The sequence below is a fragment of the Morone saxatilis genome, unplaced genomic scaffold, assembly GCF_004916995.1.
Source record: "Morone saxatilis isolate NCDOM2014 unplaced genomic scaffold, NCSU_SB_2.0 Contig6, whole genome shotgun sequence".
Classification (NCBI taxonomy): Eukaryota; Metazoa; Chordata; class Actinopteri; family Moronidae; genus Morone; species Morone saxatilis.
In genome coordinates, this window is record NW_023340206.1 from 5588465 (window position 1) to 5615999 (window position 27535).

The window sequence follows — 27535 nt, forward strand, 5'->3', positions numbered from 1 at the left end:
ACGAGACCAGACGCAACATTTGCATGACCTTCAGCTGAAATAGTGAAGATGTCAGGCTTATTATCTGAGCAAAGTTGTTTATGGTGGATAAACAGCTGACGTGGCATTATGGCTGAGGAGATTTTATGTTCGTTATCTCTGGCTCCCACTCTGTCTTACACAGTGACCATCCTCCACATTTTAATGAACCCTCACTCCTTCCTTTTCTCTCTTTGGTTGAAGACACAAACATCATTGAGCTCTATTCAAAATTGTTTTTAAAAAAAATAGGAAAAAGGCTGTATTCCTTTTAAAAGCCTCAAGAATTAATGCTGTTCCAGGCTTAACAAATCGTGCACGCCTCAGGTCTTGAAGCCATTTAAAGCTCTACTTGAAGCCATTCCAAACACAGACTCCGCCAAAGACTTTGTTCAAAGTCGGACCAAATGTATTTCAGCTTTTGACAGAAGTTGCTGGGTTGCCAGTCAAAGAATTTCAGGGACAATGTAGTATCTCTGAGGGGCCATTACTCCAAGGCGAAACCTACCAGAGCTGCGACACAGTTTCTCACCCAGGAAGTTTTAGGGAGTAATTCAGTGAAAGGTGTGAAGTGAAAAGCCGATGTGAGGAAGAGGAGATGGAGTGTGTTTGAGGGAGAGAGAGGAACAGAAAAGAAAAAAAAGCAGGATGCTGTTAAAAGTCACAATCACATCTGGTGCTTTCGGTTATTCTTGGTTTGTCCCAGGAGTTGTAAATAGCGGGCGATGGCAGGGTGCAATAGAGGCAGATACTGTCTCACTAATGACCTCCTGTTGTCAGTCTGTCCTGGTTTTTTTTTGGGTTTTGGGGATGGTCAGATCATTGTGGCAAACATGCCAACTGGGCAGGGTTATGTTCTTGCAGTGGGGTGACACACAAATTGGACCGGCTGAGGCTGTTTTCACTTGTGTCTGTCAGTGTTTCACTCATTTCCTCTCTTTAAACACATCAAACATACACCGTCTCTGTCACACACACACACACACACACACACTGTTACTATTATTATACTGTCTATTACTTATTAAATGTATATCATTGTCATGTTTTTAATTAAATATGTAACTATAGTCTTGCTTCCTTTGAAGCATATATGCCAGGTCTCAACTAAAAATATAATTACATTAAGAATACAGTTCATTTCTCAATAGAATTAGTCTTTTTAAGCTGCAGTGATAAAAAAAATGTCCTTCAAAATCCACCCTCGACTGTCACCTCAGTGTGTTCTGACAGTGAAGTAGTATGGCTATAGGCTTTAACACTCTTATGTGGGTACAAGCCTATGTCGAAAAAATGCTGTCTCTTTTATAACAAGTGTGTGCATGTGTGTGTGTGTGCAGAGGGGAGTTTAAATAGGCACTGTCCTTCTACTGTATTTTTCTGAAGCACACTGCCATTAAGTGAGTGTACACACACATGCATACACACACACACGCACACACACAGATACACACACATACACTGAAGGACAAATAAATGTGGATATCTAATTGTAAAACTCATAGAGTTGGAGCTCCCTCTAGGGGTGAGAGCAGACGCACTCTGTACTGGACTCCATCCCAGTGAGTTCACAGCATGTCAGCTCTTTTGAAAATTAAATTCTGACCTAAGCAGCTTTCGCTTTACAACCACATAAATATGGACTTCTAAATGTTGAATTGATGTTTTTTTTTTTTTTTTTAATATTAATACCCAATCCAAATCAGCAAGCAGTTAGTATTGATTAGGATCAAATTCTAATTTGTCTAAGAACTGGCGGTGGTGTTTTGCCGTGGTTGACACCAATTAGCATTTATGACAAAGAAAATCTCTTCTAAACGCTGCAATCAAGACTCCCTGTCAGAGCAATGGAGAGCATGGGAATGACGTTTTAATATAAAAGGGTCGATCATATTTAACCAAGTATGACACCATCATTTGCAGCATAATAGAGTTTAATAGAAATAAGCGCGAGTTGCTCACTGACATCACATTCCCGCTTCTACAACACAGTAAACTACAGCAGAAAAATGCAGAATTATCATATTTGACTGAATGCGGTTTGCAGTAATGTGTTCTAGCTTGTTAGAATATACTGTAGCTCTGCTTATATATGGATCCGAGTGGGTGGAGGGATAACGAATTTCAAGGCTTTGAAAGTGCACAGGAGGAGAGCTTGCTGGTAATTTTGAGTGGGTGGGAGGGAGGCTTACCGGTGGGCGAGAAAGTAACCAGGTTTTATTTTACAGTAGTGGCAGGGCAGACAATGTAGAGTCTCGAATCGGTGAGTAGGATGGTTATAATGCTTATTTGAAGTCCTGTGCTTGTGTTTATTCGTGTGCGAGTGTGTGCACAAAGCCAATTTGGAGGTTTTTGTGTGTTTCTGGAAGTGTGTGTGTGTGTGGGGGGGGATGTTTTGCCTATTCACAATCCTCTGCTGATAAATGAGGAGTTCTGTCGGTGACTTCAAGTTGCTTTAGCTTGGCCATCACTCTTTCTCCCATCTGGTTGAACTCAGACCTGTAGGTCGCCTCAATCTGAAGCTCCCTCTGGTGCCTGTGGCAGAGACATTTAACATTACAGACGGAAGAACCGAGGAATTAAACTGGTTCAAAAGGATTGATTGCTAAACTAGAGCCCCGATTCTCCGTAAGGCATACAAACCACATTCAATTTAAGCCTTAATAAGCAATATTGTTGGTGTTAGTATCGACTAAAATGCGGCATTCAGAAAATCAATTTTCTACATTTCAGTCTCAAATTAAATTAAAGCAAGCCTAGCCGCATAATGTATAAAATGCCCCCCTTTAATGGTTAAAAACATGAAAAGAAATAAATCCCTTGAAACATATGATGGAAACACATTAAAATGCAGCATTACATTTTCAGAAAGTCATTATTTTTTTTCTTAACTACAGTTTCAAATTAAAGCCACATTATATATACAAAATATGATAAGGTGTTTGTATTTGAACACATATAATCATAAAAACACATTCAAATGTAGAACTTAAATACATTGTCGTAAAATTTACAATTCATTAAATACTATAACCATTTGCATATTAAGAAGCTGTTACAGCATCCAGCATTTACATCAAATTACATCAGTATGACAGCAACATATATTAGCATGATGTACACGATTCATTCATGTGATAGGAACGCATGTTACATAAAAGTTGAGGGGTTCACATAGAGTACATCCTTAGCTAGGAGTTAGAATTATGCAAAGCTGAACCCTCAACCAACAACGCAATCTTGATTAATGTTCGAAGATAATGACATAAAGCCGTGTATATTTATCTGTTTCATTGCTATGAAATAGAAGCATCATGCAGCGTGTCCCTGCTCCCAGGAAGCTTTTGTTGGAAGGAACTTCAGGTACACAATTTGTGCATTCATTAACTTCATGTTTCTGTTTATCCTGAGGACTTCCCCTCTTAAAACTGAAAAAAGTACATGTTTATAGCCCATTCCTTGAAGCACTATCTGTCATACGTGTTTGTATGCGAACACATACTTGAACATCCATCCTATTTATTGCATGGGAAGTGCTTCCTTTGTGTAAATAAGCCTTTCATTGTGCCTAAAAACTCAGAATGTTATCTCTTGCATCTCTGCTCTCTCTGTCTCAGTAACATACACATCGGGCCAGCAGACTTACCGGACTGTTGTTCCTGTGGTGAGGTTGCTATTGGAGACCAGAGATTCCCCTGACAAAAACTGTGCTCTTATCATGTCTGGTGTTAGTTGGACTCCTGAGCCTTCACACCTGCACACGGACAAACACATATAGAGCATGAAAGCAGCGATTTTACCTCAATACCTGATAGAGAAAGCTTCCAACGAGATAATCGATAGATGTCAATGTTGTGTGTGCTTACGCTTTGTCCATTAGTGGTGGCAGATCATCAGGAGGACCAGTGAGAGGAGGAGGTGCAACGAGTGGAAGTATATCTGTGCTGTAGTCGACAGACCTATGGAGGACACACACACTGCTTTTTCCCCTGAGGAGCCAGACCACACATTTACGAATCAAGATAATGGTCAGATATCTACTCCATCTTACTTAGATGAAAGGACTGCTTCGGGTTGTTTGGTATCTCAGTTTGAGCAGGAACGATAAAAGCACTCCCGAGTGAAAGTTGATACCACTTAGGGGCAAAATGGAATTAAAACACTGACAAGCCACAGGTTGGCTTTTTGGAGGCACTCCTTCTAGGCTCTGAACTGAAACTAAAATAATGGCAGGTGGCATGGGACCGTGGTCAGCTACACATACAATATGCAACAACCATTGTGCAAATGAAGGTGTCATGACCTGGACTAGGCCGCACCAGCAATTTTTAAATCCATTACTAAGTTCGTGTGTAACGTCGTTCTTACTGCTAGTTAGTTTCAAACTAGCGATTTACTGCTACAATACCAATTTCAGATATAACATAAAATCGAATCCTTTGTAAATGTTAGTATGACTTTCTTTTATATGCACACATAGAGAACTGTTTTAGAATAAGCAGTCTCTACGCAGTTTAGAATGAATGGGAAATATCCAATTACGCTAACCAAACTGACGCCATTTCGCTAGACAAGTTGTACTAGCATAAAAGTTTGTAATTTGAGGTTTGCTGTTTGAGTTTTGTGAAACGTCATTTAAAACATTCCCTGCATACATCATTATTAAAGAATAATTTGAATTTTCAGGTCAGATGTGTGTTCCATATTTCATATCACCTCTTTTCCTCCTCAATCTAAAGCTAGCAGTCAGTTAGCTTGCTTGGTTAGCGATGCGAGTTAAAAGGTCCAGTGTGTAAGATTTACGAGGATCTATTGGCAGAAATGGAATACAATATTTACAGGTATGTTTTTAATTAGTGTATAATCATACAAAAAAAGTATGACAATGAACAATGAACCATGAGAGTGAACCAAAACAATACAGTTGTGGGCCGGACAGCTAAACAATGAGCACAAACTCCCTATAAAGCTCCATGTCATGAATCATACTCCTGTATAATGGGTCTCAGTTGCAGTTCTATGAGTCTGTGTGGTTCACAGTGGTACAGCTGTAAAATAAGAACTCTCTGTACCCAGAGAGATACTGTTTTAAGGTTTGTCAGTAGTTGAGCTATGACAGAAACCTTTTAATCATTCACACATACCGTATAAGATAAACACACACATTTCTCTCTGTTCCTGTTGTCAAGCTGCTGTCAAGTTCATTCTCATCTTCCATTATGGCCACCTGACATAAATCATATTGTTTGTTTTTGAAAGATGACTGTAGACAGAGGATGTAACCAGCGAGGCAGTGATAGAAAATTAATAAGACTGAGCAGGGAGGTTGGAGGGAAAATCATTTCTCTCATGAAAAAAGAAAAACTATATCTGGAGTTATCCTGGAGATCAGTGCTGACGGGCATAAAGAGAATATTTTGCCATGCGAGGCATCTGATTATGTAACATAGGGGAAGTGATGAGAAATGGCAAGTAGACAGAAAGGTGAGGAGAGAGAGCTGTAGCAGAGTAAGATTCAAAAAATTAACATTGCCTCATTAGCTCTGTAACGTTACATTTCTATCACTCAAAATGATGACAATGTACATGACATTATTTTACCAGGGTCAGAAGAAGAGCGTTTGCACACCTGAGTGGGATTTGTTGTGACAGGGTGCATAGAGAAGCATACAGTGCGCCACATGAGACAGCCCCATGCTGTGTTCACTAATACGCTACACCAAAATATCATAATTTATTCACTGTCCATTTAGGCTAAAGACTGAATAAATCATTATTTCACAGTGTCAGTGAAGAGACAGTGTGCGGGGCTCTCTGCCTCCATGTGACCTAGATTCTGCACACACAGAAAGCATCTCACTCGAGGTATACAGCGGTACTAAAGGAAATAATGATTAATGGTTCTATTTATCCATCCAAATGATATATTTAGTGTACGTATAAGATCAAATTTGTCTTAAAATAAATAAAACAAACTGGAATTGATCACTGCAGTAACATCAAATCACTTCAGTCCAAAACTACTGAAATGTGGTCATTTGCATAAGTGAAAATGGGTATTTTTGTCAGTGTTTTGATGAAATCACAGGCTTTAAAACCTGAGGGAGAGAACTCATGTCAGCAGATTGATTTTAGAAACTCTGTGGACTATTTTACAAGAATAGAGGTGATGAAACACACCTACTGTATAGCAGTTACTTCACAAAAACTAAAGGAAATCAGCACCACTACTTTGGAAATGCAAAATGATAAATACTGTACACCCAAGTAGACAATTTGACATCCTGCAAGCAGGCAGGTGCTGAGAGTTCTGTGGACGTGGCGGTTACATATTTACTGAGACTGTGAGAAGTCGTGTTTCTGTAATACTGTATATGAGATGGTGAATGGATTCTGAAGCTATTAAGCACTCACACCGTCTCTGCAATTTGATGAGGGGGCATAGAGAGGATAAATCTCCTCCAAGTGATCAGTTCTTAAACTATAAATGTGAGCCTGTGTCTTACAAACACGTCTAATGTAACCGACATGTAAATGCTCTCAGTGTGTCTACAGATGAACTGAAACAAAATGACTGCTACACAATATATTGCCTGCCAGGAAGTGATTATGTACTGTTAGTGAGACTCGCACTCCACACTTCTATATATAGTTATATTGTATGAAAATGACCATGTTAAAAGCTGAAGAAGCTATAATGAAGTGATCAGGAGTCTTGCCAACAGAGGGTCATAAGTTTAAATTCTTCCAACCGCCGGAAAGATAAGGACAGCGGAAATGAGCAACAGAAACTTTCAACTCTGTAAACAACTACTGTAAACATGCACTTCTACTTTTTGATCCCGCAGTGGTCCAGTTGGAGCATGGGAACTTGGGAACCTTTGGGTGAATGTACCCTGTCCTTTAACCTCTCTAGGTGGCTGCTGTCAGTATAAAGGCACTCTTATTGCCTCGTTTAGTGACACAACTTGATACTGTGCGCAGTGATTCAGGTTGGTTCTGACCTACCTGCGCAGGGCACAGTTGCTGGTGAGAGCGGGCTGGTTGAACAGACACTTGGAGGCAATCGAATCAAAATTCTTCCATGTCATGAACCCTGGGATCAACTCCTGTAGTTGGTGAGGAAAAAAGAAATGCATCAGTGCAGTCAGATATATAACAGGAAGGGACTGCTCATATTTCAAAGAATTCCTCAGTCCAGCAACAAAATGCATCTACAATGATAAATATGATACTGTAACAACTTGGTTAAAGTGTTTTTAAGATGAAAGTATTCCAAAGAAACTCCCAAAAGTGTCTGAAAAGAAAATTACCTTGCGGTCCAGAAACGTCCTCTGAGTGTCTGTGCTTACGTTGCCCCCAGGGATTGTATACCTGCGTATGGAAAGAGCTTTCTCTCTGAGTATCTGGCTTTTTCAGGGAACAATCAGGTCTATAGACGTGCATAAACATTTATTTTCTCATGTGTTGTTGTTGTTGTTACCTGGGCAGAGGGCAGAGGTAGAACTCCAGGTCACTCTCCAGGTATTTAGGGGTTGGTTTGTAAGCCTGCAAGCCTGGAGCTGGGTTCTAAAGCATATGATGAGATACCCAGGGACATAATAGTACTTTAAATATACTGTCATACTGATATGGATTATGTATCATGTGCAGAAAACATTTAATGTTTAGTTTCAGACTTTAATTTTGGATTAATAGTAAGAAATTACAGGCTTACAAATATTCTGAGTGGGTTTGCTGGAAAAGGTCTGAGAAGAGCTTCAGGGGCGCTGAAGGTGAGACTGTGAGCCTTCTTTGTTTCCCCATCCTCCTCTTCATTTTCACGCTGCTGTTCCTCCCACACCTTGGGCTCCGCTGTTGTGGGAGGCTGGGCTCCGATCTTACTGGGAAACAGCTCGTCCTAAAAAGTCACACAGCGAGAGAAATTTTAAAAAAGCAACGAAATAACAAATGATTAGGCAGATCTGTATGTTTTAGTCCAGGTGCTGCATTTGTTGTACTTGGAGATGGTTGGTAGTGTGAGTGGGAGGATAGACCAGCATACAGGCGAGTCCTGTGCAGAAAGTCAGTGGGAAAAAACATTAAACAAAACACTGCCCTCCTCCATTCTCCAAGCGTGTGGAAAAAACAGACCAACCAGACAGTTGTCTTCCAAACCTTTTACACCCTGTCACCTGTTTACTTTGGCCAATCAGGGAAAGTATCTGGACTTAATGCCACTTTGGCACAGGTGGTGGCAATCTCCCCTCATTTAGAGCTAAATGGTACTCAAATGACAAAAAATCGATTACATTAAGAACCTCTTAGAGCCATAATTAAAACATACATATTAATGTTAATGATGTTGATAAAACAGTAAACAAAGACATTTTAAATGGGAAGTTCTTCTTCTTAAAGGGTCAGGCAGGTCTGGGAATTAAAGTCCCCCTACAGAAAACCTGTGTGAGCAACACAAGTCAAAAAGCATGTTTCAGACATATAAATATGGATCAGATGAGCGAGAGGAATTTGCACCTTCCTCTCAGTGCTCTCGGTATATTGGGAATAGAGAAAGAAGACTCTATGACATGCATATTTACCAGAGCTCCAGTGCGAAGCGGTCTGGCCAGAGCAGTGGGGATATAAGAGTCAAATGCCTCCCAGGCTGACACAGGCTGGTAGCCCATAAGCTTATAGTGCTGAGGAACCTGGAGTGACAAAACAAATAATATGTTTCTAATAGCAAAAGAACATAGAAACACAACTTATAGGCCGACTTAGCAGCTAACTATAGCAGAGACGAGGCACCCACAGAGGTCCTTTATTACAGCTTTGTTTTACGGTACAAAACAGTATTTCATATAGATATTCACATACAAGGTCATAGGTTCAAAGTGTGGAATATAATCAAATAAGCAGAATGTCGTACACAGATCATGTATTTAAGTAAAGGTACTCCTACAACAATGTAAAGATACTCAATTACAGGTCTTGCATTCTAATCCTACCTAAGTAATTGTACATTAGTATTATCAGCTAAATGTACTTAAAGTAAAAGTAATTTTTCTGCAGGAAAATCTACCCTGTGACTATGAGATTGTTGATACTGATGCGTCAGTAAGCAGCATTTTACTACTGCAGCTGGTCAAGCTTTAACTACTTAGGTGAACTACTTACTCTAGGGGGTCTTGAGATGATTACATATATTAAAATCTTAATCTGAAAATTAACTAGTAAACTGAAGCTGTCAGACAAATGTAGTTGGGTAAGAATTTTATTACAATATTTTCCTCTGAAATGTAGTGGAACCAAATATAAGGTGACATAAAATGGATATACAATATAGAAATACATTTTGATTGAGTAAATGTACTTAATGTACTATAAGCGTGACGTTCAGCTGCAGAAAATACCTACTTGAAGCTTGAAGAAAGGAATATGTGTTGTCACAGTCACATCAATGGGATCCATAGGCACTGTGACCAAATGACTGCGAGTCTGGAAATATCAAGGAGACAAATGGCATTATTTGTTCAATTGAACACCGAGGCTTATTCTCTGCAGGGCGTCGGGAAAATGAAAGATTTAATCAAAGTGCAGGAAACTGAGCTTCCTCTTTGATTCCACAGTTAGATCAAAGACATCTTTCAAGGGAAATAATGAATGGAAATCGTTCCATGTGCAGGACAATAGCCAGCACTCACTTTTCACTCTAAACGTCCATATGTCGGCCCCCATTTAGGCAGTAAAAGGTAGTTAAACTATATTGTTAACAGGCTGCTGATTATTATCAAATGTAACGTACTCACCAGCGGGTCATCTTCATCTGAGAATATTGGGAAAGCAGATGGAAAGACCTTGTCTGGCGAGATCTTCAGATCACAAGTTGTCTCCTCTTCAGCTGAACAAGGTGAGACAATTAATGCATTAGAAAAGTTAATTTAATGTATTATTTGTTAGGCTCTGTGAGAAATGTATGACTAAATGCACACAGCGCTATAAATAGGCCCGTCCCTGAGGTATGCATGTATCTTCTAAGAACCTCATAATAACCAGAGGGGATTTCATCTGAATTTTCCCCTTTAGGAATAAATTCAATTAAGCGTGCTTTGCTGTCATGGCATAATGAGATTACGTCTGAATGAGGAGATCATAGGATAATCAAAACCTTTCCTTGCCGAGGGCAAGTTCTTCATACTGTCTGACAGCTTCTTCAAACAGGTCAGTCTCCGGTTCATGCGACATCGGATCACTACCTGGAAGGGAGAGAAGGGTGCAGATTAGTTCTTGCTTTAAATGGCTGGTTATTCACCTTCGCCTCTTCTAATCCCAGGAGAGGTGTCAGGGAGATATTCACATTCATTAAAAGGATAAAAACTGTTCACCACCACTGTACAGCTTTAGACTTTTCTCTATTCCACAGTAATCCTATGGTATTGTTTTAAAGTTTTATATATATGGGTCTTAAATACAGCTGCAAACAACTATTTGCTATGTAAAGATATAGTGTCCAGAAATACATCACACTCCCTCTGCCTGTGTTGCTATCACAGCCTCTTTGTGGTTTGTTTAGGAATATGGTCTGGTGTACATGTAAGTCCCTCCACAGTGACTTTAAGCAGCAAGTGAATTTTGTATATATAACGTTTAACTCATCTGTTCCTCACATCGTCAAAACCAAGACCAACTAACATGTAAAGATAATCGTCACCTTGATCTTCCATCAACCATCAAGTAAACAATCTTGGGACATAGTCATGTAAATATGCCTTGTTCACATGTATAATCACCCACCTTGCTGTGTACAGGAGTTCTGCATGAAACATTTAGATTTGGTCAAGATTACTGGAACCTCACCTCCATACAGAAGGACTGGTACACTGTGCACTGAGTGTGACACTGTAAGCAAACAATGCTCTCCCAGCTTGATTGACTTGTTTTGTAATTTAATTAAATGTTATGCCTAAGAGATGACTTCCTGTTATGCCAAAATGAGTGAGTTTTTCTAACTTTTCCATGAGAAAAACATACCTTTATTTTACTAGCTGCTAGGAAAACAGAAAGCATGTTCTTCCTGTGGCATTAGGAGGCTTTAAGGCTTAAGTCGGTTAACTCAGCTCTCACTGGAATGCGCCACACCCAGAAAAAAATGATTTTTCTGTAAAGAATATTATACTTTATTTAGTGTGAGGAGTTTACACATGGCTGAACTAAAGGGACAGGGCCGCGGGGACACTAGTCCTCCCCTGAGGGAAGAAGAAAGCGTGTGTGATGCATGTATGCATTTGTGCATCTAAGAAAATGCTCAGGCACGTGTGCATTTGCACATGTACCTTGGTGACTTTACAGTACTTGGATGTGTGTACCTTGCGTGCTGCCTGCTGGAACAGTGCGAGGGCTCTTTGTCTTAGCTCCCAATGAAAACTGAAGTTAAGCTGGAAGGATGGGGCTCCCTCACAGGCCTAGAAGAGGTTAGAAAGACATTTATTGCTGACTTTTATTTCATTTGACATCGTTACAATGAGTGCATATTAAAAGGACTATAAAGGGAAATTTCATGAGGTCTCAGCTTGGAGTATTTAAATGGTAAAAGACAGTAGGACAGTTAAAGTGAATTAAATTGCAGGAGGTGCTATAAGCAACAGATTAATTTAATCTAAAACCACTGAGAGGCAAGTTTTTTAGTAGAAGCCCTCATTTACAAAGAATAAAAGAAAATGTGTCATGCAGAAGTGTTAAGACACTTATCCACACATTTACCAAGACAAAATATGGATCTATTAAGCATTAACTGCACGCTAACGTTTTCTGTTAAACTGTAAATCCTTCAGGCAATGATGACAATGATCACTCTCCCAGGCTTTGTCAAAAACCACCAGTGCATACGACTACTTCTTAAAACTATTGTAACTACATTATGAATGGCGGATAGGAGGATCAGTCTAGTAAAGAAGCTATTTGACAACAGCAGCTTAGAGAAGTCCTTCAGAAAATGGGAGTCCAACTGGAAACTGAGTACACTCCACAGTAGAGGTTCACCTGTCCTGCTTCACAAAGTAGTCGTCTGGAGGACAGTTTGGGCTGTCCGGCAGCACAGTCTTCCTCGTGCCTCGCATCGCCTCTTTTTACCTGCGACAAAATCAGTTAGCACAGCACGATGAAGGTCTGTAAAGCACACATAGACATTAATTAAACCTTGTGCCAGGATCAAAACAAGTCAACAATGACCTAAATGCTAACATCAGCCTGCTATCATGCTCACTAACATGCTGATGTTTAGCAGGTATAATTCTTACAATGTTTACCATCTTATTACTATTAAATAAGAGGTAACTTCTGCCACCAAGAGGCCTACTCCTGCGTTGCTTCCTATTCATCATTATATGGGGTTATGAATTTATATTACTTACGCATGCACTGCATTTTATAGTGTGTCACATCGTCAGAATTGGCAAGGAATCTGCTTAAAAAATGTTACAGCATAAAGAAAGATTGGTTCGTGGCATAAAAGCGAAAGTAGATGCTGTTCTTTCTATTTCTGCTAAACCCTTCAGAGTTCTGGCAATGACAGATGGTGCAAAGCCAATGGGGGGAAAAAAAAATATTCCAACATGTTTATCCTCTATAGTAAGGACGCCTTGAAATCCTTTGGCTGAAGAGGCAACGCTCTCTTTGTCACAGGAAGAAATAAGCCGATGGGGTATGTCTTAATTTTGTGAAACAATAGCAGCCGTGACTACTAATCCTGTGGAGCAAGGTCTCATTTGTTTATAGGAGTGATATATCAAGCTAACAAAATCATTTGACAATGACATTTGATAGTTTTGACAAAAAATAAACATGGGTGATGAAGAGATCGTGTGGTAAAGCTGTAAACCATCACTGTGATGCAAACAGAAAACGTTTCATCTGTTGAGTTATTTAAGTTCTGGCCTGCAGTAAAGGCTCAGAAGAGGACATACAGAAGAAGATAGTAGTTCATCCTATCATAAAAACAACAGAGTCCCAATAAAACACCAAAGTGTGGTGATACGAGGCCGTAAACGAAGAGCGTAAGGAGGAGTACGCATGTATGTGTGCATTATAAACAGTGCCGGTGGAGAGGGGATGGGGGAGGAACTGCTGTTTACTGTCTGTGAGAGTTCTGTTCAGTATTCAAATAACTTTTCTGAGGAACCTCTTTCACACACACACGCACACGCTCATATTTCAATACTGGTGTTACTTTGGCTGAGTCTGCACATTTCCTCAGAGCCTCTCAATAAAATCAATCACAGAGGCAGTGTGGGTTTCTTTTTTTTTTTGGATGAAATTCACAGCGTGGGTCTAATACACAATCTAACAACTGAATCAGGTTCTGACATTGGTATGCCTCTGGTGTCCAGCATAAGTGATTAGCTTCTAACACATCCATTAAATGTCATGTTGAATGAAATAGTAAAACAAACTCAAACGCTGTACATGAAACGATCTACTGCAACAGAAAAGTCTGTTACTACTACTACTACAACAACTACTGTAAGCAATAATTTAGGTTTGACCTGCACAGATTGCCCTACACACACTATATAAGATTATACTGTCCAACCAGTCCCTCCCAACTGTATTTGTTAATAAATGTAGACCTAAATCCAGAAGTGGGTCATGGGGGAACAGTTAAACATGTAAGGCAGCGGTAAAAGATGATTTCAGTTCCTACATAGACACACTCAGAGGTTTTTCAAACCGTGTGACGCACCTGATTTGGCCCGCTCACCAACAGGGTCAACAGTTGGAGCTGCAGCAGTGGCTGTGACACACAGCTCATGGAGGCAATTAAGGTACTTTAAAACCCTCAGCGCCCGATTGCCGCAATTTGCATAAACAATGGCACTCATTAGCTGAGTCATAACTCAGTCAAATCTGAACACACGGACATGATACACATATTATTATATTCAGCGCGACTAACTCTGATATCCATCAGAAAAAAAACAACAACCATAAATCCTCGCAGAAATCAGAAAAGAGAATGATGTTTTGAGGTTTTTTTTTCCAGGATCAAAGTAATCCAGTGATAGTTGTCTGTGCATCCACGGGTACACTGCAAACAGGAACTGCTAATTGCTAATTCAGCATATTTTTAATAATGCATAAAGGCTAAAGAACAGAAGAGCATGATTATCCCCTAAATCTAAGTAAGACTTAGTATAATAATAGGACGTGTGGTATTGGGGAGCCCACAGTGCCTTTGACTTTGAAAGCACCCGCTTTACGTCAAACTATTGTGTGTACAACTTTCTGTAAGAGTGTCAATGGGCAGACGGAGTGAAAGATCTTACCATGTATTGATGTAGTGCAATCTCTCTCTCCTCCGCTACCTGCCTCCTGGTGTGTTCTGACACGGGGTCCTTACCAAGATGAATTTGCCTGAATGAGATTTTTTTTTTAGTTCAATTAAGCTGTCATCTTGAAAAAAAACATACAATATACGGAAAAAAAACACAATATATGTCAATATAAGCAAGCTAAGAGATGACTATTTATAAAAATACCCATATTATTATTAAAAAAAAATCTTCTTTCATGTTCCCTCTTCACTTAAATTTGCTCCACAGTTTGAATTTCTATTTGACTTTGCAGTGCGTGGACATGATTAATATCAGTCATTCTTACACTGGAATTCTCTTTATACCAACTCTTTTCACCCAGAATCCCCAAAAAACTGCATCCTCTCTACTATTTTGCTACTGAAATTAAATTCAGCTTGTATGATTTGTGTGATGAAACAGCACATCTGTATTTTACATGTGTATTCTTACCAGCAAGTGGATTTAGTAATTGTATCTTAATCTTTTTTCCATGTTATCTTGTGCATGTAAACAATTAAAAGCATATATAAAATGTAAGAACAATAGTTTGTGCATAAAGAAATACAAATGCAACTGTCCAAACACTCACAGGGATATTATTCGACCTACCATCTGACGTGGTTGGCTTGCTCCTCCTTCACGTTTTGTTGAACGTTTTTCATGAAGAGGGCCTCCTTCATCCGCCTGTTTTGCATACCGACCATACTGCCACAGGATATGGCTGAAGTGAGGGGGGATAATAAAAGACATGAGTGGCGCCATATGTATAATGTAAAATACAATTTGCTTCATGGCAACAAGTAAAAAAAAAAAAAAGATACTATGCTAAAGGAGAGTATAACAGGACCCTAATACAACGTAGTTCATTTAAGCTCACATAAATTACAACAACAGATTAAATGAGGTGATACGCATCACAAAAACTCCATAACAACTGAGAGCGTAAAATCAGTGGGTGGCATCTACCTTCCCTCAGGTCTTTAGAGCTGAGTTTATTGGTGTCTTTGATCAGCATCTTTGCCACCCCTGCAGGGGTACAGACATCGACTGCGGGCTTCATCTTAACACCAGCCTGATCTCTCGATGTCTAGAGGACGGATAAAGAAATAAATAACAGCGAGAAACGGAGGACAACACATTATCATCATCTACACAAAAGACGGCACTCAAATATAGTTGTGATGGAAAGACAAAAGAAGAACACACGTGGAACCAAAACTAAAAATGTTCCCGAAATTAGGTTCTTTCTTCTCTTATCTCCTTAATCAAATTAAAAATTCATTAATTAAGGTAACAGATTAATAAGCACATCTTACATTGCACTTATATAAAGACCTTTACATTTTTCATGAAGGAGCAAGAGAGCGTCTCAAAACTATTTTCAGCATGAAAATGAATTCATTAACCCCTTCATGAAGCACCCACCAACTCCTGTTTTAATGCATTTCAAATTAGGCTGTAAGGGTTTATGAGTCAGGACTAAAACAAATAACCCCCCGTTTTGCGTGTAAGTAAATAGAAAACTGTTACTGGACCACAGAAACTACCTTTGCTTTGTCAGCCTCCTTGGTTGGCCTGTATTTGGGTTTACTTCGAGGAGGCACCTGGGTGGCAGGTGAAGGTCCTTTGTGTTCTGCAGCCACTGCATCTTCACGACCCGACTTTCCTCCCAGCTCACTGTCATGCAGGAAAATAAGCAGATATGGAGTAAAACTTTAATTATGACAGAATTGTACTGAATCAGCGAGGGAGAGGGCCAAAATAGATTCATTTCTGCAAATAATTTGGGATTGCAAAGTCATCACTAGTAGAAAACCGCATCGCTAACCGTGGCCTTAAATAACCCCACAGTTTACTCAACACTTCTCTGACACAGTGTCAACAAAAGCTTGACATTACAAGCGTCACAAAGATTTACTAGGTTTATTTAAGGATTTATTGCAAGGCTATTGTATTAGACTGTATTAGATAGATGGAAAATGCAACACAGAAGCAAAGTCATTGAAGATATTAAAATGATCATCGTCTGTTTATTTTAAGAATAGCCTCTACCTCACTCGGCAACAAGCGAGTGTCAGGCAGTGGTTGGAGCTGGAAAAGCATTGGCTCTAGCATATATTTCTTAATCTTTCACTTGCACATATCTCATCTTTTATTTGGTTCCACTGTGGGGAACAACAAACAGAGGGAGGATTGTTTTATATGCTAAACATCCATCGGGAGGCATATCCATCTTGATATCACTGCACCAGCCACCAAGCTATTTTCATGAATTATTAACTTTTGGCCGAGATAACACCAAGACAGTGCAGTGGATGGGGCTACTGCTGCATGATGGATAGCACCCTCTTTCTCATGGGAACAGAATTAAACATTAGGTTTTATACTGGATGAAAAAAAACAAATGGGAACTTCTAATCAGCACACAAGGCCATTTTCTTAATCCGAATACAAGGTACAACCTGACATATCTCCACACTGCAACATGAGGTGGTACATTTTGTCTTGTACTGGCTCGTCTTATTCTACTTCTACTTACAGAATGTCAATACAACCCAGGTAATGGGTGTGAACCTGCGGAGTGAGCAAAAGCAACAGAGATACCACTGTGAGATAAGAGAACAGAAATATAGCAAGACAACAAGGTATGTTACAGTAGAGGAAGAACACATTACCACCCCCCCTTAAACAAATACTATCTGCTGGCTCCTGGTCAGCTGACATAGTGTCAGTGGAGATACTGGTATCTCTGCTATCTGCGCACCTTTAATGCCAGTAGTGAATCTAGAAAGACCTAAAATCTTGATATAGTTTTAAAGGTCAGTAAACATATTTCAACATTATGTCACATTGTCTTTATGGGTGGTTAGTCAATGTTTAGTGTTGACCTGTGGCTTTTTCAACTCAACAATCTCCTGCTCTAATTACCTGAGGGCTAGGTGAGGGGCAGAGCTCCCGGTGATGGTACAGAGGTAGGGTCTGGTGTTGAACTGTGAGATGATGAGCTGGATGGTGACTTGAGACGTACCATATTGGAGAGGGCTAAAGGTCACAACGATCTTCACTTCGCCATTGGCTGGTATCACACCTGGAAGAGCAAGGGAAAAAAGCTTAAATATAGCTTAAAGTAATAGATAAATGGTTGAAATAAATAGTTTAAGTACTGTAATGGATAAATTATTAAGCCATCCAGCTTCTTTTTTCTCAAGTGCAAACTTGAATCAACCTTAACACTGAAGTTCAACTGGATTACAAATTATTGTAACATCCACGTTGAAATCATTTGAAATGAACACAGGTGGGGTCTGAGGTCCCTGAGTTTATCTGATGCAGGGTGTAAGTTATACAGCCAGCACTGATGAGAAATGACTGATGGGCAAAGAAAGTGTTACACTAAACATAATGTTAAAGTACCACTGTTGACTGCTGTGTGATGTTTCTACATTGTGAGCTGTAAGTGTTGTAACATAGCCACAATTTATCGTAGAGAGGGAAAAAGACAAAGTATAAAAAGCTGTTCCAAAATAAGAAACTCATTTGTATCTCTTCTACTAATTCCAGGTTTGTACAGAGTTTAAACTGCAGCTGTAATTCAAATCCCAAATGCTTGGTTCCGCCATGTGTTATGATGCTTCCCAGACCATGAATACTGCTCAGTGTCAGTGTGTGGAAACTGGACGCATCCTTCAATTCTGTTGTGACTTGTTTAATACACAAAACATACCAGTCCAAGCTTCTGAGAGAACACAGCTCTCCCGATGCATTATGTTCTTTATCTGGCAGGCTCAATAAGAACTATCAATGGAAAAACAACTTGATTCATCCATTTTACCTTAAAGGCAAATATGTTTAAATACGTTAAAAGAAAACAGCCATTAAATGCACTGTAGAAATAATGTGCACTGCAATGAAAAGGCAAGTTCTCAATTACATTTGAGAATGATGTTAAATTAAATGATTAAACTAGTCCATACCTGTAAGGGGATGGATGGAGAAGGCCTCGTGTGGCTGAATAACATACACCTGAAACTCAAAGTCAATGGGGCAGCTGCATCTCAGAGGAACAGCATGGCGAACACTAGAGACAGATGGGAAGAAAAAAAAACCCCAGATGAAATCATTTCTGTTTACGATTTGACACCAACGGGTGAAAGGAAGCATGGTTGGTTGTATGGAAGAATACAAAGAGACAGGCAAGCCCTCAGGCAGATAGGAGGTCAGAAAACAGTCGACTGAAGACTCCGACACACAGTGTACGGCATACGCACACACCTTTGTCCAAGTGGTACGGCTGAGAGGTCGATGTGAGGAGGGATGTGCAGGTCATCGATGACAGGGTAAGCATGAACTGGAATTAACAGGTTCTCTTCCCCCTTGGAAATGTTGCAGTTGGGTTGAATGAGCAAGGAGGAGGAACATGGATATGGAGAGAGTGAACGAGAATAACGGAGATAAAACATATCATCAAAAGAGATAAGTTAAAGCAGCTATAGTAGGAACTGTTCCTGTTGGTTGTCTGACTGTTTGAGCTAGCTTTAGTGGATAGTTGTGTCTTTCCAGTACTTGTTAATGCCAATGAAAAGTCCTCCAGCTTCCACTAAATGCCTAAAGATTTAAGTGTAAAACAAAAACAGTATTTGCAGCAGCGCAGCGACCGCGGCGGCGCACAAACCGCTGGATCCTGACCTTGCAGTGAACCCGAACGCAGTCGTAGAAGTAACGCCACTCGTCGGGATAGAACCTGACCTTCAGCGTGTAGGCGAGGCCTGGGATGAGTCGATACTTGAGAGAAAACACATGGGACAAGGTTGAATCATCAGAAGTCGTTTCTGATTGCACTAATGGACAAGTGGGGTCATATTATTATATTCAGGTCAGCAATTTGTAAACGAAGGAGGGGAAAAAATACCTTTTTGGTATAAGATGTTTGGAAGTGCTTGGTTTGGGTTGGAATGATATGAATATTCATTACTTCAGATGAGATGTTGATTAGTTTCTGAGGGAGAGGAAGAGGAGAGAAAAGAAAAATTCATTTCCATCCAATCATGTGCACTTGAGAAGACTATTTCCATATTCTTGATGCTTACATCCAGTCTACAGTGCTTCCGCTCGCAAATAGGGTGTAAAATCAGTGCCCATTCAATTAAATCAAATTTATCCTCGATGGAAACCAAATGAGAGGACTTTATGATGGGATAGGACTTTTACAGTGTTTTTAATACTTTGCTGCAATGTTTTAAATACAAACAAACCTAAAGTTATCTGAGGTCGGGGCTCGCCTTCACTACACAGGGGAATTCCTTAAAGGCACAGTTACATATTTTCCCTCTTACCTGCAATGCTATTTATCCATCTAGATTGCATTACTTCCTAAGTAATGGAACTAGATGAACTACAGGCTCTTATAACCGGGTCAGGATTTCTTTTTTGAGCACCACAAGCCCGAGTGCCATCTGGTTCCTGGAGGGAAGGCAGACATCTCGACAGCAAATATCTCCAAAACTCAGCAACTCACCGAAACAATATAGATGGTTAAATATCAGTACAGATAAGAGGAAAAATGTGTGTTTTTGATTTTGGATCACTGAGGTCTACTCCCTGCTTAAAGCCCGGGATGCTGCTGTCAGCTCTGGTGACAAAGAAGTCACACTAAAGTCTGTCTACGAAGATTTATGTTGTGACAGGCCTGTCAGACACCTGGAAAATGTTTGTTCATGGACACTTTGAGTCTTCAGTAGCTAGAACAAGCTGTGCAGCCAGCCCCCACCCAGCAGCGAGCACTGACTGTGCACTAGCAGCGTCACAGACAACTTCAAGCTCTCCCTGGACCAGGCTTTTGTCCTCACATACATCAACATGTGGATATGATGCACATAAATTCCTGCCACACCGGACCACAATCCCATCAGTGCAATAACCGGCTAATGACTATGATAAATCAGCCTGGTACGGGGACAACTATCTCTCTCTCTCTGCGTCAGTGAGACGAAGGAGGTGTTTTTTTGTCCTCAGATGGAAACAAGTGACCCACATCTCCCTTCAAAAGAGCAGCAGGTGAATCAGCGTGCAGCAGAAGGTACACATATGGCTGCCAATGTTATCTACACTGTGTGGACCGTGTCATTGTTCGTATGTACTTTTATTTCACACCAAGCGCTTGTGGACATGAAGGTCTAAAGACTCACAGTCAGTAGTGCATCCTGTGAATGGGACAGGTAACAAATTAATAGTGAAAACGCCAAAGATATGTAAACTTGGACAGTGTTTTCCTCACCAGGATCTTTATGTAATCCTTCCCCAGCTCAAATCCACTGAAGTGAAGCACTGGGGGCTCTGCTTGGATCAGGCTGTTGCTTTTCAGTTTGGCATAGATTTCTATAAGAGGGGGAAAAAAAAAAACAATTACTGAAATGTAATAAGCTTTTTGCATAACAGAAAACAGTTTGAATGCGGGCTTTTCACACCTGCAAAGAGGATTTCCACACATATAGCAAAATGAAAAATATGAATGTCAGCCATTTTGATGGTGAAAAAATAACACTGATGATTCAACCAATTTAAATAAGCAGCGATTTAAACTGTAACGCAACTAGAACAACCGGATCTGCTGCCATATTTTGGGTTAAGTGCTTCATCATCATTGCCGGCAGTATGAAAACAGTATTAACGCACGCCATCAGAGGGTTTCAGAGGTCATGCTTCATACGTACTGGAGTCCAGTAGATGATTGGGAACGTTGGCTCTGCTCCTGCTCTCCTCCACCAGCTGGCTCAGAGGCAGAGGAGTCCCCCTCCTGAGGGGTTCGACCTGTTGGGCAGATACGGCCACCTCCATGATGGCGAAAGGTCAGCTCTGGCTCCTCATGAGAGAAACGGACAGAAGGAGAGAGGACGGTCAAGGAGACAGCGGCGTGCTGGGAGATATCACGTTGGTAAATGAATGTATAACCTGAACACAAGAGGAAAGACATGGAAGGACAGCAGGTTATTGTCACGTCCAGTTCTTTATTGTTGATTCAGTGAAATCACTCGAGTAGTTACATTTGTTTTTATGTTTTTATTTCCTGTCACGCAAAGTGTGAACCAGGGGCACGACACTTCCTCCACCTTATCTGTGCCTTAGTAACATATTTGTGTAGCATTATATATTTTAGATATGTGAATATACAGTATATATTCATCAGTATCATTGGTAACATGTGTTTACCCTATTTAATGACAAAATGCCTTCTGTGAAAAAGGTCTATTAGACATTTAAAGAAGAAGTGAATCAATAAAATGAAACATTAAATGGGAAGTAGATCAGATAGATAGAAAAATCAGGAATATCACAAGGATAAATTAATGAATGCCTACACTTTCTTTTAATGTTATTTGTCATTAATTCAATGGCGTATTCGTTTCTTTACTGGGTCATTTATTTATTGTTGGTTTTGGTGATTTCAGTCCTCCATATAACAGACAACTGAAGTAATGTTACAGTCTCGTCACTGGTTCAATCGACACAGACTGTTCATTATTATTTATTACTAACGTTACTAACTTAGCATTACCGTCAACAGAGGCTTCTTAGCAACACTTCTCATCAGCTTCTCCTGTAAAAAAAACCTTTCGAAAAACGGAACTACACAACTTACTCGAGCTCTAGCCAAGGGGTTGCATCGAGTTGTTCAAAGAAAACAGACATTTTCCGTGTGTTTTCGTACCGTTTGGACACTTTATGTTGCTGTCGATGGAGAGGACCCCACAGTCAAACACCGGCGTTGCCATAGTGACGCTGGTGGTGTGAAGGGGCGGGGCCAACGTGCGGTCAGAGAATACGATTTGTTGTCGGCGAGCGTCACGTCGTCCGAAATATACCGGAAGCTAGCGAATCCGCCTTCAAAATAAAAGCCTTGACGGAAAACATACTGCTGTGTGTTATTTGTTTCGATGTAAAAAGTAAAAACACATCCTTTGAAGTAAGATGTGTTATTTTCTACAGCTCTACTACTAAATATACTTCCCGTTAAGACAGTGACGCGTGTATTTATGCGCGGCCATAACTTTATTTTGAATGCCACGGCAGGATGTTCACGTTTTATAGCAGCTACCTTGATGAGCGCTTATCAGCTTGCCCTGACTAATAATGTGCATAATTATTGACAGTGAGTAGGCCTACGTTTGATTTTCAGACCGCATATATCTGCTGCATGGCAGGATGCTTGCTTTTCATTCTGATCAGATATGCGGGGTGTCGCACCTGTCTGGATGGAAATAAAGGAGCCCGTCTGACACAATGAGAAAAGTTGGACTTATTGGAGTGCTGCTGTTACCCCAGGTGAGAAACATACATGCATGCTTAGTTTGAATCTGTGAAATGTGTTAAGAACAGTAACATTGTTATCTCGTCGTTTTCAGGCGCCCTGGTCATCAGGGTGTCACCCTCATGTTAATCTTGTGAAAGAGGAGGAGAAGTGCATGAAAGACCTGTCACACAAAGCAACAGGTGAGTTAATACAGTTTCTAAATTGTGTATTTTAGACCTTTTGTGGTATATAATGATTATAAAAAATTATTGAATAAATCAAAATTGCTGCTCAGTGAATATTTCCATTGAAAAAATGTTGGTGATCTGTGAGATGAATGAAAAGTTTGCCTTTTTTTAAACCTATAAAAATGTGACGCAGTGCTCTAGTGACACCTAGTGGCAACATAACATAATGCACCCTGGACACTTAGAGTAGACATAAGGCGTTTTATACTGAAGGATCAAGATTAATCCAGACATGTTTTCCAGTGTTTATCATGAAATTAAAACATGAAATCATTGTTATTAGCCAGTTTGATTTGTTATTAACTTTGTATAATGTATGGAATCCCAGCAAATCCTAATAAAACATGTCATTTCTGTCCCATCCATTAAGAAAACAACATCAGCGTACACTGTAAGGGAATGTGGGATGACCTGAACTGCTGGCCACCAGCTTCTCTTGGAGAAACTGTCTCTCAACCGTGTCCAAACCATGAGTTTTTTAATTCAGAAGGTGAGATACGACACATGCACTCACAGACACATTTACAAACAGGCCCCCCCATTATCTATGACACACTGCACTGGTTAATTATTTGCCAGGAAGCTAATTTGTTTTCATAAGGAACTGAGACAGCTTCTCCCTCTCGGGGTCTCTATCCAAACATTCAGCCATAAAAGGCTTGTGTACATAGAGACACTAGGTAACACTTTGGAGTGCTATGTTTATGTTGAGAGATGAAGATGATAGGTTTCATAATGATGTATTTGAAGAACCGACCGGAGGTTTATTGAAGCACCTGAAGAGGGAAAGTAATGGTTATGTATCTTTTTACTGTCCAATAAATCAAGGGTTGTGAGCACATGATCTACACACACCTGACCAGCAGGAAAACGGTCCTAATAAGGCTTCATTTACAGGATATACTTAGTTTTCTGCCAAATGCACACTAAAGAGAGCAGTGACAGACGTAGGATTTTATTGCTATTCTGCAGGTAAAGTGTATCGCAACTGCACCGCCAGTGGCTGGTCAGACGCGCTCATCCCACATGAAGATGCATGTAGCTACACTTTCAATGAGACGCTGCACTTTCTTGGAGAGGTTGGTGGTAACTAATATGTATACAGTATGTGACTTTTGTTCAATATAAAGCATAAATATGAAGTTTTGCATTATCGAAATATACTATCCAAGTACAGACACGTCTCTTGAAGCACAAAGAGTTGTTAATTAAAGAATCTTATATGACTGTGAATATTATTTCTATCCATGCTTAAAGGAATAGTTTTGGAGAAATATACTTATTTGCTTTGCTGAGAGTAACTTAGCTTAACTTGGCTAGGAACATTTAAAAAGATGACTTTTTCTTCTAGGCTTGCACCCTAATTACCAAAAAACACTTTTGCCGTATTACCAAACTCTGAAAAAATTGATTCCTGACCCTGTAAGACCGGTCTCTGTGTCCTATGGACTGAACTCACTTCAGGACAAGTTTGAATGCTTGAGTTTGAGCCAGATCCTGGGCTGAAATACAGTTTAAAGTCAAAAAATACTCAACAACTTAGCATCAGCTAAATTGTGTATCCGTTAAAGGTCCCTTTAAGCATAAACCTTCCCCTAGGCTTCTCAAGTCCCCCCACAGTGGCTGTTTTAATGATGTTGTTAAATCATTTTGAGGAGGGGAAGTGATCTTCTCTGTCTTTTTCAGTCCTCAGATTCCCATTTGTATTTCTCCTACGTGAAGACCATGTACACTGCTGGATACACACTCTCTCTCATCTCTCTCACCATCGCCATCACCATATTCTGTCTGTTCAGGTGGGAAACCTTCATTATTACCCCCTTTTCTCTCTCCTTCAAATATTTTGTATTGTAAAATTCCTGCACTGAAAACTAAAGAATGATACATTAAACTGTGAATGTTTGATGTACTGCAGAAAGTTGCACTGTACCAGGAACTACATTCACATCCAGGTGTTTATCTCCTTCATCCTGAGAGCCATCTTCATCTTCATCAGAGACTCTCTGCTGTTTAGTAATGAAGAGCTCTACCACTGTGACTACTACCCGGTATGGATGGATGGACACTGTTTCTTCACTTTAATCTGCTTCATATATGTGGTTATAAACATGTAGATTAGAGTGACACTGGAGTGTCTTTTGGGTCAAAAATCAAGGAATATATTTACCATACACCCCAATATATGAGAGGAATATTCTCATCCAACTCTCAGAAAGAAAATAATAAATAATTCTTCATATATATTTATAGAAACATTTACAATTTTGCATGTGTCCGTAGCTTTGCAGGTACTTTGTCATTAACAACTAATTCAAATTTTGACCTTAAGGTGACACTAGATAAAAAATTAGAGGATGATTTGGAAACACCATTTGGGCACCATGAATGTCTGTAAATATTTCCGTGGTGCTGGTTAACTGCATAAAGAACAGTGTTATTTTATTATTATTTTTAATACTTACGTAGTGCCTTCTCTCCCGTGCGGCAGGTGGCATGTAAGGTTGTGCTGATGTTTTCCAACTACTCCATCCTGGCAAACTACAGCTGGCTGCTGGTGGAGGGTCACTTCCTCTTTACCCTGGTCAGCCGCTCCTTCTTCTCCCTGAAGAAACACCTCGCCTGGTACATCGTCCTAAGCTGGGGTAGGTAGACGTGTTAACAAAAATCCAGTCTTTTGTTTTCGCTCTCTGCTTTGCACTCGTATTCATATTCACAGCTCAGGATAGCAAACACTGACTCTGTGCCTTCTAAGATTTATTTCATCACACAGGCGTACCACTGATTGTTATCATCTCCTGGGGTTGTGCCAAGTATTTTTATGAAGACGAAGGGTAAGGAGGGGCTTAAAAATGTGTTGCACTCATTCATTCGCAGTTACGTGAGTATCAAAGTGTGTGATTTTAAAATTATTTCTTGTCGTTGCCAAAGCTGTTGGGAAACCAGGACACATGCATGGATTTGGTGGATCCTCCGAGTGCCAGTTCTTCTAACTATATCTGTAAAAACCTTCTCTCTTTTACTTTAATATGTTCTTTAAAAAAGTAGGTTTTTTTAGAAACATACTAAATGACCTTCTTGCCAGGAGTTAGATGAGAAGATTGACACCATTCATGGCTGTCCGTTACGTATGAAGTTACAGCCAGGAGCTGGTTAGCTTAGCTTAGCATGAAGACTGGTAATGGGGGTAACAGCTAGCCTGTCTCTGTCCAAAGATCCACTTTCCCATAACTAAAGCTCTAAAAGAGATCATTTCTGGGACGGGGCCATAACCACCGACTTGCCAGTCAGCTTCATATTTAGCACACATTTACATGATGAGTATCAATCTTCTCATCTAGCTCTTGGCAAGAAAGTTTTTTCCCCCAAAATGTTGAAATGTTTGTATTACAAAATATAACAAGTGTTTTAATCATTTCAGATGAATCTCATATTTTTCTTGGGCATTTTGAGGATACTGGTGGGCAAACTCAGAATGTCGGATGCACAGAGGAATGAATTCTGCCAGTATAAGTGAGACACTGTAGTATTGTTGCTGTTGTTGTTGCTGCCATACTATATATTTGATATGTAAAGTTAAAAGCCAGTTATGGTTTACATGTAAAAAAGTGTCTTTGAGGAATGGGCCATGTGCTTTGCATAGGATAAGAGAATAAAGACTGTTCCTGTTCGCTTTGTTGATTTGGATTAAAGTATACACACTAGCAGGTTAGTTTCATAGGGACGGATGCAAATGCAAGGACATTATAGGTAGTATCATACTATTTTAAGCCATATGCTAATTTGTTTCCATATCAATATTTCAAGCATACCTGTAGAGACTGAGATAGGACTATCACAGAAAAATATGTAGGACCACTTTTTTTTTTTTATTGAGAAAAAATGTGTTTTTCTTTCACCAGGAGGCTGATCAAATCCACATTTTTTCTGGTGACTCTGTTCGGTCTGCATTACATCCTGTTTGTTTTCTTACCTGTTGAAGTCAGCAGCTCAGTGTTTAAGATATGGACCCTTGCAGAACTGGCCCTGTCATCCACACAGGTAAAATGTGCTGTATGTACGAGATAGATAGAACGTCCAGTCAACTCAGAGTAATGACAAATAAAACTACACTCACTGTCCTTTCTCTCTTCACATCTCTTAAGGGTTTTGTGGTCGCTGTGCTCTACTGCTTCATGAACGGAGAGGTGAGAACTGATTAGCCAATTAGAGCCACAAACGTATGGTTTTTAGAGTGTAAAGCGAGTTGGGCATCTATGACGTGTCGCATTTCCAGGTGCAGCACGAAATTCAGAGGAGGTGGAGGAGGTGGAGGCTGACTCAGCACCTCCCCAGTCGGCCCAGACAGCATCACGGCTCCATCAGCCACAGCGGGTCTCCTCACACGCAGGTCTCCCTGCTGCCCTGCTCTCCAGGCAGCCCGACAACCAGCGGGCTCCCAGTGGATACTCTGGAGATGTGATTCGCGTCGGGATTTACTCATTTTCCCCACTCTCCTTGTCGATACAGAGGGGAACCTGGCTTTGTGCTGATAGCCAATTAGTCCACAACTGCAGTGTGGAGTGTTTAATACAGTGGTACCATCAAATGCCTATTTTTCTAATCCGTGGAGTTTTTATTCAATGACATGATGTAAAATGTACTGCAGAGGCCCA

The 27535-nt window shown here is 40.1% G+C and overlaps 2 protein-coding genes across 2 annotated transcripts; one reads left to right on the top strand and one right to left on the bottom strand.

Moving 5' to 3' along the window:
• Nucleotides 1-1911: 1911 nt before the first annotated feature.
• On the bottom strand, nt 1912-25469 carry cfap221 (cilia and flagella associated protein 221). The gene is made up of 25 exons (XM_035677585.1): nt 25346-25469; nt 21059-21296; nt 20623-20723; nt 19258-19344; nt 19035-19130; nt 18621-18721; nt 18323-18426; nt 17277-17436; nt 15896-16025; nt 15315-15435; nt 14958-15069; nt 14319-14406; nt 12037-12126; nt 11364-11459; nt 10166-10253; nt 9807-9898; nt 9415-9495; nt 8598-8705; nt 7736-7918; nt 7502-7587; nt 7332-7392; nt 7027-7127; nt 3885-3977; nt 3665-3772; nt 1912-2553 (listed from the first exon to the last, which is right to left on the bottom strand). The coding sequence occupies exons 2-25, from the start codon at nt 21180-21182 to the stop codon at nt 2418-2420; spliced, it is 2547 nt and encodes an 848-aa protein (XP_035533478.1). The 5' UTR covers nt 21183-21296; nt 25346-25469; the 3' UTR covers nt 1912-2417.
• On the top strand, nt 21184-27404 carry LOC118340187 (secretin receptor-like). Its single transcript, XM_035678058.1, has 14 exons — nt 21184-21275; nt 22610-22667; nt 22748-22835; nt 23254-23373; nt 23856-23962; nt 24570-24679; nt 24799-24931; nt 25372-25525; nt 25654-25714; nt 25812-25881; nt 26302-26393; nt 26783-26921; nt 27026-27067; nt 27157-27404. The coding sequence occupies exons 1-14, from the start codon at nt 21184-21186 to the stop codon at nt 27340-27342; spliced, it is 1452 nt and encodes a 483-aa protein (XP_035533951.1). The 3' UTR covers nt 27343-27404.
• Nucleotides 27405-27535: the final 131 nt, after the last annotated feature.